The sequence below is a fragment of the Somniosus microcephalus genome, chromosome 12, assembly GCF_052327205.1.
Source record: "Somniosus microcephalus isolate GS21.2 chromosome 12, FLI_Smic_1.0, whole genome shotgun sequence".
NCBI lineage: Eukaryota > Metazoa > Chordata > Chondrichthyes > Squaliformes > Somniosidae > Somniosus > Somniosus microcephalus.
In genome coordinates this window covers 86737492-86749958 of record NC_140998.1, presented here as the reverse complement: position 1 = coordinate 86749958, position 12467 = coordinate 86737492, and the positions used below count along the sequence as shown (strand labels likewise).

The window sequence follows — 12467 nt, the reverse complement described above, 5'->3', positions numbered from 1 at the left end:
ACGGTGCACATGTAAAATCTGGAGGGGAAATAGTAAGCAATGCACAGTTTAACAGCTTGAGTCACCATGGGTACAAGATGTTGCAGTTAGTATTAATAGGTGATACTGATACTTTACTTTTTGAATTGGCTGCGGGAATTCTGTATCAATCAAGGTGGAGCATGAAACATTTTCACTACTGACTGTATCACGCAATCACAGATCAGTTAACACACACATCACTTGCCATGGAGGATTCCTGTTTACACTGTCTTCTCTCTTGCCTCTCGCTCTTGCTTCGTGCCTCGTCACGGGCTCTCTTCTCCCTCCCTGCGCTGCTTGACACCGAGGACGCCCATTACTACACCGGGGGCCAAACGCAGGAGGAGAACGGGACCCGAATCGAATACACACAGGACACACGGGGCCACAAACGGGCAGACGAGACAAGACGAACGGCAAAACCGATAAAGCAGAGAAGGGCAGACGAGACGAATGGTAAAATCGGTAAGGCAGAGAAGGGCAGCGGAAAAGAAACGTTGGGGATGAGCGGGTACACACCCCGGCCTAGTTATAAGCTGGCGTTTGAAGCATGGGTAGAAAGATCAAAGTGACAATATAAACCGCCAACCGAGCCCCAACCGCAACAAAACCGTCGGCGACCAAACCACCACCAGAAGAACAACCATTTCTGCAAAGTAAAGCACCCAAGAAAGACTTTACTCCATATCTCTAACGGAGGAAAAGGAGGGTACTTTGCACAGACGACTCCATCGCCGTGCCCTGTGACCACATGACGACGGCAGGCCCCAAAGGACAACAAGAGCGAACCCCAAGACCACCAGCGGCTCGATCAACAGGTTTTGAATTGTCAAGGAAACCCCATTGGTGAGCATAAATCCCTGGCCCCCCATAGCTTAATCTAGTTAGGTATTGGGGGTGGGACAAGGGTAGTGGGATTTTTACTGTGTTTGTTCCCTCGATGTGCCGTGTGTTCCCCATTCCCAAATAAGTGTAATTTTATATGCCTGTAATTATCCTAGTAATTCTCAGTGTTGTGATTTTATTGTGCCTTTAATAAAAATTATGGTTTTCTTGTACCACACCATTGTCTACTCTATTTTCTGTATCGCCGCCTGTACCTAAGTCCGGTGTCTGGAACCCAGAGGTGTGGGAGCGATTCGAACCGCTCAGAGACAGTCAGAGGCAGAGCTGACTGGGCACACGCCACCCCCTACACTACTCAATGGCAGGTTGTGAACCTTATTGTTTAAAAAGTGAGAGTTTACTGAGGAGGAGAATCTGGAATTAACCATAAGCTGCTTATTCAATCAGCACATCTTTTACTCTGTTCAGTTGGCAAATCTGAACTCAATATTGAATGAACATGGAGCTGCCCCAGAAAACACTCCAAAACGATGTTCACATAAGCAGCAATTTATATGTTAGATGCTTCATATGCAAGCACAAACAAAAAAGCTTGTTTGAGGAAAGAATGTTGGCCAGGAGACCAGCGAATTCCCTAAACTGCTTCAAATAGTTCCATGGGTTTTTTAATGCCCACCAAATCACTTGAATTGATGTCTCAACCAAAGGTTGGCACCTCTAATGCTTTAGTATTGCACGGGGGGGGGGGCAGATTTTTAATCTAGAGTGGAACTCACTCCAGAGAGTTAATTTCCTGCCTACCGATGTCAGCAGGAGGCTTTTGGCGATTTTAACTACCAGGCCTAACTTAAATGTCACCTGGAACTGGTGGAAAGAAGATGCAGAGTGGCTGCCGAATATCTGGTGGCCGGCATCCAGATAAGTGGCGGGGAAGGAGTTTCGGGAGGGTCTCGCAGGAACAAAATGGAGGGGGAGGGAGGAGTCTGCCTCGATTTTCCTTATGGGGCTGAAAGGATCCTGCTCCTTCTGGCCCCATAAAGGAAAGTTTCTGACTTACCCTTTGGGCCTCTTCATCATTCCCGACAGATGCCAACCTGTTTTCACCTGGTGGGAAAGCTGCGTCGGCCTCTCCACTCAAACCCGGGTTAAAATGCAATTGCATAAATTCATGGGGCGCCCAACTGCTACTTGCAGAACCCTGCAGGCGGCAAGAAAGGGAGGAGTTCTGAGCGGCTAATTAACCTGCTCGGTTTTAACTGTCCACCTGTCAGGTTTCCGCTGGGCATGTAGGGTTAAAATCAACACCACCGTTTTGGTGCAGCCCTTAAAAAGCAGCTGCCAATTAAAAGGGGATATCACTTTTTCAGCAGCAGAAAGCACAACCAACAAGAACAGTTGAAGGAGTTTCAGCCTTGGTGGTGGGGGAAGGGGGTTAGCAGCATAAAGGGCTTTCAGATTCACAGGTGCATCCATGGAGGTATTGCTCGTTGAAGCAGCAGCGAGAAGGGATTGTCTGTTGGCCACTTAAAACAGGAATCCCCATAAGAGGATGATTCAGGCCTGTATGCAGGGACCAGATGCAGTCACTGAAACCTTCATCACCTCAAGAACTGCCACACAATGCAGGAAGACAGTCAATGTCCTCACAAGCATGGCCAAGGTAAGTCAAAGTATTGTTCTCAATCCACATCCCATGCCACTGATGGAGGCTTCACTTATCTCTCAAAAAAATGTTTTGCCATCACCCATGGAGGAAATTCAGGCCGATGACTGGATTTAAAGGACAGCCACCAAATCAAAACTAGATAAAAAATACTTAAATTATTTGTCACAGGGGGTTACTGTGTTACATGAAGATGTGTGAAACTCAAGTTTCCCTGAATCCGGACATTTAGGGCTAGATTTTCGTGGAGCTGACAGGTGGGGTTTCAGGTATGTTGGGGGGGGGGGGGGGGGGGGGGAAAATCCCGAATTTGGGGGTCCCGACACCATCCCGCCCCACGTAAGTTTCAGGGCGGCGGGTACCCGCCCCGCACTGGGACCTGCCGAAACCAGGCGGAAAGGGATTAGTGCCAATTAACTGCCTGTTAACAGGTAGTTAACAGGCAGTTTTTAGCCTAATCCCTATTTTGAGGGGTTTCGTGTGGGATTCCCGACGGCTCCAAACCACGCCAGGTTAGAGCAGGCAGGCCGTCGGGTTGAAGGACTTGGAGGGGTCACGATGTCGGTGCTCAGGTGAGTGATGGGTGCATGAGTGTAAAGGTAAGTGTGTTTGGTGTGTCTAAAGTGTGTAAAGAACTTTTACTTACCTGTACTTACCTTAACAGCCTTTTTTCCTGTAGCCGTCGGGAGTCCATCACTCACCCGGAACTTAAAGCTGAATGGCTGCGATCTGTCAAAAGTGAGAGCCTTCAGCTTTGAGTGCCGGTGAGAGTTCTAACTGAGTCTGTGCAGAAGGACTCATGTTAGAACTCAAGTGTCAGTGTTTCACAGCTTCAAAAACTCTTGACAGATGAAATTGCAGTCTGTGACGTCGCCTGTTGCAGGGTGGCCCTTAATTGGCGGGCTCAACAAGGTCAATCAAGGGAAAATCGCACGGATTGGCCGGACGTCGAAGTAGGCGGGTCAAAAATCCGAAAGGGGAAGTCCCACCTTCTTCCCGACTGGTTCGGGAAAATCTACCCCTTATTCTTTACTTTTGTGGGCATTATGCCTGATTGACAACTTTTACAGAATGGATGCTTTCCACTTAATTCTGAAAATTACAAGCTGTTTTGCAGCTTTTTCAAACTTGTTTTTGCTATATACAGTAAACTCTTTCTTATCCGGCACCTATGGGATCAGGATGGTGCAGGTTGATGAAACATTCTGGATAACAGAGAGGTATACCTACCAAGGCAATTTTTAACAAACAAAAATAAAAACCACTGACTAACTCGGCCACCGCGGGAGACTCGGACTTGGCAAAACGAGTGCTGGATGGTTGCGGCAAGATTACCGGTTATCTATTTTGCCAGTTATTAAAGTATTCCGGATGATTAAGAGCTGTTTAAACAAGAGTTTACTGTACTTCAAAAACTGCTTCAAAAGGAGGGTGTAAATGCATCAGCTGCAGTTTATAGAAGTATGGTGAGGGTTTGAAGGCCAAATATTCAGGGATGGCGACATATTGGGCACCCAAAATCTATGGGGAGGGAGCAGTTTATTCCAATTAAGGTGAATTCCAATTGTCTATTTACACATTCGAGATTAAAATTTAAATTAAATCCAGAAATATTATCTAGGTATTTATAATTCTTTCCCACATTACAACAGTGACTCCACTTCAAAAGTACTTCATTGGCTATAAAATGCTTTGAGACGTCCGGTGGTTGTGAAAGGTGGTATATAAATGCAAGTCGTCTTCTTCTTATTCTTCCTGAATTCAATTGTTTCATGTCATTTATATAGATTAACATTTGAATCAAATACAGGTTGTTGTAAAGCAGTCTTAAGGGTATTCTCCATTATTGGTAAAAATAAAAATGACTTGTCTTGGGGACTGTAATGTTAACAACGTACATGGCTTTTAGGTATTACCGAGATATTGCTACAAACATATAAAAATGACAGGCAGGAAAAGATTATCTAGCTCATCAAGCCTGCCCCACACGCATGATGGCTGGAGCAACGTGCCCAGAGACTTCCTACCCCCTGCAGCAGCCATGTAATCTCCTGGCAGAGGCAAAAAACCCAGGGCCAATGAGGGAAAAAATACTCTGGAAAATTCCTCTCCAACCCCTCAGGAGATCGAAACCAGTCCAGGAGATCACATGGACCATGTGTTATCTGTAAAACCACTTACCTTCTATATGATGCAATCGCTGTCCCTGTCAAGAACTGGTCCAGCTCCCTTTTGAAGGCGTGCAGAGAGTCAGCACCCACCGACCGCACCAGTTGGCAATGTATTCCAAAGGCTCACTACTCTCCAGGAAAGGAAGAACCACCTAACATCCAGTCTATTCCTACTCTTGTGTAGTTTAAACAGATCTCTCCTGATCCTCCCCAATTTGTCAAACTGGAATTATCTATCAACAGGCATGCTATTTTATAAAATTCTATCAGGTTGCTTCTAAGTCTACGCTGCTCTAAAGTAAATGCTCCTTAAGCCTATCTGAGTAACTAAGGTTCTTTAAGCTAGGAATCATTCTCGTAGCGCTCCTCTGAACCTTTTCCAAGCCCATTATACCATCCACCATGTGAGGAGACCAAAACTAGGTGCAGTACTGCAGATGTGGTCTTACCAGCGACCTGTATAATGACAGAATGGTGTCCTTTGATTTGTACTGAAGGGTTCTATTAATACAGCCCATACCCTGTTAGCTTTAGCTACAGCTTCTTTACATTGGTCATGAACCTTCAGTGATCTGTGCACAATAACTCCTAGGTCTTTTTCTCTCTGAACCTCTTTCAGTACTGTCCCCTGTAAATGATAAGTATGTTCTGTGTTGGTCGTATCAACATGCATGAATGTGTGGCCCATTTCCCTAACGCATCTAAATCTCTTTGCATTAGATTGCACTCCTCTACTATCTTAACCCTTGCACAGAATTTGGTGTAATCTACAAACTTATTGACCATACTCCCAACACCACTGTACAGGTCATTAATAAAGACAAGTGAACAGCAGTGGGCTCAAGACCGATCCCTGTGGGATACCACTAGTAATGTGCCTCCAGGCTGAACCACATCCATTAACTACAACATTTTGGCTGCAGGAATGGAGCCAATTCCTAATCCAGCATATCAAATTCCTACTGATACTACAGATTCTATCTTGAGAAGTAATCTAATGTGAGGTATATTATCAAAGGCTTTCTGAAAGTCCAGGTAGACAATGTCTACCGGAATTCCCTTATCCACTACCCTAGTGACTGCCTCAAAAACTCAATGAAGTTTGTAAGACATGACCTACTTTTCCGGAAGCCATGTTCTGTATTTCTAATGGCCCCTTCTCTTTCCTAGTGATCATAAAAGGGCAGCTCTTAGGATTCCCTCAAGCATCTTCCCAATGATGGGCCTGTAGTTTCCTGGCTCTATTTTGTTGCAGTATTGTAGTTTATAGATAATTCACCTAAAGCAATAAAGTTTATTACAAAGTACACTACTTTTTTTTACCTCAGGATGATATATTTCTTGTGGAGCAAATGGGCCTTGACTGACTTTAGCTAACATTGTGCCAAATGAGTATTTTTGGAATCCTTTGCGTGGCTTTGTGATTACTTGTCCTTCACTGGGGGGATCTTCATCCTAAATAAATAAAACAGTTCAATGTAAAAGAGAAATGAGCAAATAAATTGAAAGAACAACAGAAAATGCTGGAAAAACTCAGCAGGCCAGGCAACATCCGTGGAGAGAAAATAGAGTCGACGTTTCGGGTCAAACCCTTTTTCAAAACTGGAAAGGAAATGAAATAGATCGAAAGGCAGGGCTGGGAGAGAACAAAAGAAGTGAAGAGACATTAAGAGGTATTCAAAACGAGATGAGATGCTGATAGGACTAGTGGAGACAAAAGGTGGCTTTAGATCTGTGAAACCGAGTCTTGGCAGATACCTGATCAAACACGAGGAGGGAAACTGAAAGTAATGAAGATGAACAAGGTTGAAGAGCCAAATGGAGATCCCATCGAAGAGAAGAGCAGAATAAATTGAAAGGTTTTATAACCCTTTTTTATCTTTAATAACATACTGTTTCATGTTTAGACTATATTTTCAGGATAATTTCTATCTACCAAATTACAATTCCTGGATTACTGTACAAAGTACATGGGTGGGCACCCTAATTTTGTTGCAGCAAAATGATATATTACTTTTATATTTTTAACCATGGTTACTGAGGGCTCACTCTCACAATGTTAACCTTGAAAATAAATCAAAAACATCTGATTCAGTAATTCCCAAAAGCTTTACTATTTTTAACAACCGGATCCATGCAAAGAAAAAAATCTAATGCCCTCTAACTCAGGATGCTGATGAGCTTCTATTCCTTCTCTTTTGCCACTATCTCTCTTCTTCCTTCCCTTCTGCATATCTGTCTCTCTTCCTTTTGTCTGTCTGTCTCCCTTCTGTCTGTCTGTCCCTCCCTTCCCCTCCCTAAATGTCAGTATGGCTCAGTGGTAACACTCTCACTTTGAGTCAGAAATTCATGGGTTCAAGCCCCATTTCAGGACTTGAGCACACAATCTAAAATGATACTTCAGTGCAGTACCAAGGGAGTGCTGCATTGTGGGAAATGCCATTTTTCAGATGAGTCTTTAAATGGAGGCCCTGTATACCTATGTATAAGATGCAAAAGATCCCATTGCACAACTCAAAGAGATGGGGAGTTCTCCCAGTGTCCAGGTGAGCATTTATCCTTAAAGCACCACCAAAAAACAGATTGACCAGTCATTTACCTCACTGCTGATTACAGGGTCTTGCTGTGCGCAAATTGGCTGATGTGTTTGGGTACATAGCAACAGTGACTAGATTTTAAAAGTAATCCATTGGCAATGAAGCACTTTAGGATCCTGAGGATGTGAAAGGCACTATATAAATGCAAGTTCTCTTTTTTCAGTCTCCCTTCCCTCCTGTCTCTTCTCTTTCCCTTCTGTCTTTTACTCTCCCCTTCCATCTCTGCCTCTCACTCCTTTTTTCTTTCGCTCGCTTTCCTTCTTCCCTTCTGTCTCTTTCTGTTCCTTTCCTTATATCTGTCTTATCTCCTTCCTTCCTGTCTCTTGCATTTCCTTTCCTTCTGTGTATCTCCCTCCATTGCCACCCTGATACCCAGTGTTTAGGAACTGTAATTTATCCATCTGGCTCTATAACTACTGGATTTAAACTTCACAAATTTGCAATTTAAATGTGCAAATTCATCAAAAATTTGTGACAGGATGGCCACCTCTGATGTACAGCTGAATCCGCTTCACAGTGTCACATTCCATAATTTATTGGCGCCTTATAGATTATGCAGGTCTTACCTAAAGTATTCAGAATTCTTCAATGATTCAGTGAATTTATCCAATGATAGTTTGAGCCATACAGACCTGGGAATAGTGCAGCTTCAAAGTCCCAGTTTGTGCATAGTTAGTTGACCTCTACTTGGGTAGTGGTACAGCCAATTACAAATGGCCTCAGCACTATTTTTTTTATTTGTTTATGGGATATGGGTGTCGCTGGCAAGGCCAGCATTTATTGTCCATCCCTAATTGCCCTTGAGAAAGTGGTGGTGAGCCGCCTTCTTGAACCGCTGCAGTCCATGTGGTGAAGGTACTCCCACAGTGCTGTTAGGTAGGGAGTTTCAGGACTTTGACCAGCGATGATGAAGGATCGGCGATATACTTCGAAGTCAGGATGGTGTGTGACTTGGAGGGGAACTTGGAGGTGGTGGTGTTCCCATGCGCCTGCTGCCCTTGTCCTTCTAGGTGGAAGAGGTCGTGGATTTGGGAGGTGCTGCCGAAGAAGCCTTGGAGAGTTGCTGCAATGCAACTTGTAGATGGTATACACTGCAGCCACAGTACGCCGGTGGTGGAGGGAGTGAATGTTTAAGGTGGTAGAGGGAGTGCCAATCAAGCGGGCTACTTTGTCCTGGATGGTGTCGAGCTTCCTGAGTGTTGTTGGAGCTGCACTCATCCAGGTAATAATAATAATAATCAACTTTATTGTCATTGTTAGTGCACAAGTGCAGTACAACGAAATGTAGGCTTGCGGCTCCCGAGAGTGTACATTTAGATTAAGACATTTAAACATTCAACATTCATTTGGCTTGTAATACATTAACATAGTGGAGAGTATTCCATCACACTCCTTACTTGTGCCTTGTAGATGGTAGAAAGGTTTTGGAGAGTTAGGAGGTGACACACTCGCCGCAGAATACCCCAGCCTCTGACCTGCTCTTGTTGCCACAGTATTTATGTGGCTGGTCCAGTTAAGTTTCTGGTCAATGGTGACCCCCAGGATGTTGATGGTGGGGGATTCGGCAATGGTAATGCCATTGAATGTCAAGGGGCAGTGGTTAGACTCTCGCTTGTTGGAGATAGTCATTGCCTGGCACTTCTGTGCCACTTATCGGCTAATGCCTGAACGTCGTCCAGGTTGTGTTGCATACGGGCATGGACTGCTTCATTATCTGAAGAGTTGTGAATGGTGCTAAACACTGTGCAGTCATCAGCGAACATCCCCATTTCTGACCTTATATTGGAGGGAAGGTCATCGATGAAGCAGCTGAAGATGGTTGGGCCTAGGACACTGCCCTGAGGAACTCCTGCAGCGATGTCCTGGGGCTGTGATAATTGACCTTCAATCACCACAACCATCTTCCTTTGTACTAGGTATGACTCCAGCCAGTGGAGAGTTTCTCCCCCGATTCCCATTGACTTCAGTTTTACTAGGGCTCCTTCATGCCACACTCGGTCAAATGCTGCCTTAATGTCAAGGGCAGTCACTCTTACCCCACCTCTGGAATTCAGCGCCTTTGTCCATGTTTGGACCAAGACTGTAATGAGATCGGGAGCAGAGTGGTATTGGTAGAACCCGAACTGGGTATCATTGAGCAGGCTATTGGTGAGTAAGTGCCACTAGATAGTACTGTCGATGACACCTTCCATCACTTTGCGGATGATTGAGAGTAGACTGATGGGGCGGTAATTGGCCGGATTGGATTTGTCCTGCTTTTTGTGGACAGGACATGCCTGGGCAGTTTTCCACATTGTCGGATAGATGCAGTGTTGTAGCTGTACTGGAACAGCTTGGCTAGAGGCGCGGTTATTTCTGGAGCACAAGTCTTCAGTACGATAGCCGGGAGCTGTTTCTTGATATCACATGGAGTGAATCAAATTGGCTGAAGACTGGCTTCTGTGATGGTGGGGACCTCAGGAGGAGACCGATATGGATCATCCACTCGCCACTTCTGGCTGAAGATGGTTGCAAACGCTTCAGCCTTGTGTTTTGCACTCACACTCATTGAGGATGGGAATATTCATGGAGCCTCCTCCTCCCGTTAGTTGTTTAATGGTCCACCACCATTCACGACTGGATGTGGCAGGACTGCAGAGCTTTGACCTGATCTGTTGATTGTGGGATCGCTTAGTCCTGTCTATAGCATGCTGCTTCCGCTTTTTAGCATGCATGTAGTCCTGTGTTGCAGCTTCCCCAGGTTGGCACCTCATTTTTAGGTACGCTTGGTGCTGTTCCTGGCAGGCTCTTCTACACTCCTTACTGAACCAGGGTTGGTCCCCTGGCTTGGTGGTAATGGTAGAATGAGGGATATGCCGGGCCATGAGTCTACAGATTGTGGTGGAATACAATTCTGCTGCTGCTGATGGCCCACAGCGCCTCATGGATGCCCAGTTTTGAGCAGTTAGATCTGTTCTGAATCTATCCCATTTAGCATGGTGGTAGTGCCACACAACACGATGCAGGGTTTCCTCAGTGTGAAGACGGGACTTCGTCTCCACAATGACTGTGCGATGGCCACTGCTACCAATACTATCATGGACAGGTACATCCGCGACAGGTAGATTGGTGAGGATGAGGTCAAGTAGGTTTTTCCCTCGTGTTGGTTCTCTCACCACCTGTCGCAGGCCCAGACCTGCAGTTATGTCCTTCAGGACTCGGCCAGCTCAGTCAGTAGTGGTGCTACGGAGCCACTTTTGGTGATGGACATTGAAGTCCCCCACCCAGAGTACCTTCTGTGCCCTTGCTACGCTCAGTGCTTCTTCCAGGTGGTGTTCAACATGGCGGAGTACTGATTCATCAGCTGAGGGAGGGCGGTAGGTGGTAATCAGCAGGAGGTTTCCTTGCCCATGCTTGACCTGAAGCCGGGGTCCGGAGTCAATGTTGAGGACTCCCAGGGCCACTCCTTCTCAACTGTATACCACTGTGCTGCCACCCCTGCCTGTCCTGCCTGTGGGACAGGACATATCATGGGATGGTGATGGAGGAGTTTGGGACATTGGCTGAAAGATATGATTCTGAGAGTATGACTATGTCAGGCTGTTGCTTGACTTGTCTGTGGGCCAGCTCTCCCAATTTTGGCACAAGTCCCCAGATGTTGGTGGGGAGGACTTTGCAGGATTGACTGGGATGGGTGTGTCGTAGCCGGTACCGAGATCAATGCCGGGTGGTCCATCCGGTTTCTTTCTTATTGGCCCAGAAATTCGTGTCTCCACGGGTGAGTACGCACGGGGTATTCACCCGCAAACCCAATGGAAGTGCCGGTTTCGTGCATGCACTGCGCATGCGCGGGAAACCGGCACTTCCGTTCCCCTGAAAGGGGTTAAGAGGTGGAATGTGTGCGCAGGAGAGGCAGCGCGTGCGCATTGAACTTACGTTTTTTTTCCAGGTTTTCCCGGGAAGGTAAGTGTTAAGTCTGTGTGTTCCAGTTGTATTAAGATTAATTACTGACACAGACGACACGAATAAAGTTCAACAGGTCTTTACTAGTTGGAGGTCAGGACTATACTAAATACAATATCACTACACAGTACTTATATACCGGTGGTCACCACCGGTATTACGTATACAGCAGCCAGAGAAAGTAGTACATCTCTTAAGGTGGAACAGGCTTAAGTTCTCTTAAGGTGGAACAGGTTACATACACCACAATCCTCCCTTTTTAGCTTAACAGTCATATCCCCATTTAACATAACATAATAACATATATAACTTCAGGTATAAACAGTTCAAAGGTTCAGTCTCTCAGGAGGCCTTCTGATTCGGTTTGGATAACGCCTTTCAGTGGTCTCTGATTCTTGTTGCTGAGGTGACTCTTCTTGTTGGTTTCCTATGTATTGGACGTCATCATCAGGTACAGTCCCTGCCGAGGTAGATGCTTCAGGTTCATTAATGTCTTCCACAGTTGTCTCTGTCGCAACCATGGGTTCGACCCTTGCTCTTGATTCTACCAGTTGATCCGCATGACGCCTTATCACATTGTTACCAATATCTACTGTGTACATCAGAGGTCCTTGTCTGGCCCGAATTGTTCCGGACTGCCATTTTTTGTTTCCATAGCCCCTTGCCAACACTGGTTGTCCTACGTCGAAACTTCGAGTGGACTTGTTATTAATATGCCGGAACTGTTTGTTTTCCACTTCCCTCCGCACATTTGGTTTTAACAAGTCCAACCTGGACCGCAACCTCCTGTTATAAAACATCATGGCAGGACTTTGGTTAGTCACTGCATGAGCGGCGTTTCGATATGCCATTAGGAAATTGTCCACCTTGTGTTGTAACGGAATCTGATCATCGTTCATGGCCTTTATTGCCTTTTTGAATGTTTGGACAAATCTCTCGGCCAACCCGTTTGTCGCCGGATGATATGGGGCAGAGGTATAATGTTTCACCCCATTCTTCTTTAAGAATTTTTGGAATTCTTCCGACACGAACTATGGTCCGTTGTCCGAACATATCTGTTCTGGCAATCCGTTCCTTGCGAATATTGTTCTTAACACCGCAATTGTCTTTTCTGAAGTAGTGGTATTCATCTTGATGACTTCTGGCCATTTGGAATGTGCGTCCACCGCAATTAGGAACATGGAGTCCATGAATGGACCAGCAAAGTCAATATGTATGCGTTGCCAT

The 12467-nt window shown here is 45.6% G+C and overlaps 1 protein-coding gene across 4 annotated transcripts in view; it reads right to left on the bottom strand.

Moving 5' to 3' along the window:
• Positions 1-12467, bottom strand: part of kiaa0586 (KIAA0586 ortholog) — a 674053-nt gene that overhangs the window by 73621 nt on the left and 587965 nt on the right. For 3 of the 4 annotated variants that reach the window (XM_086003275.1, XM_086003276.1, XM_086003278.1), the window contains one exon: positions 6025-6156. The exons of the other annotated variant lie outside the window; for it this stretch is intronic. In XM_086003275.1, coding sequence (XP_085859401.1) covers positions 6025-6156 — 132 coding nt within the window. The remainder of the gene's footprint in view (positions 1-6024; positions 6157-12467) is intronic. 4 annotated transcript variants of the gene reach the window in all.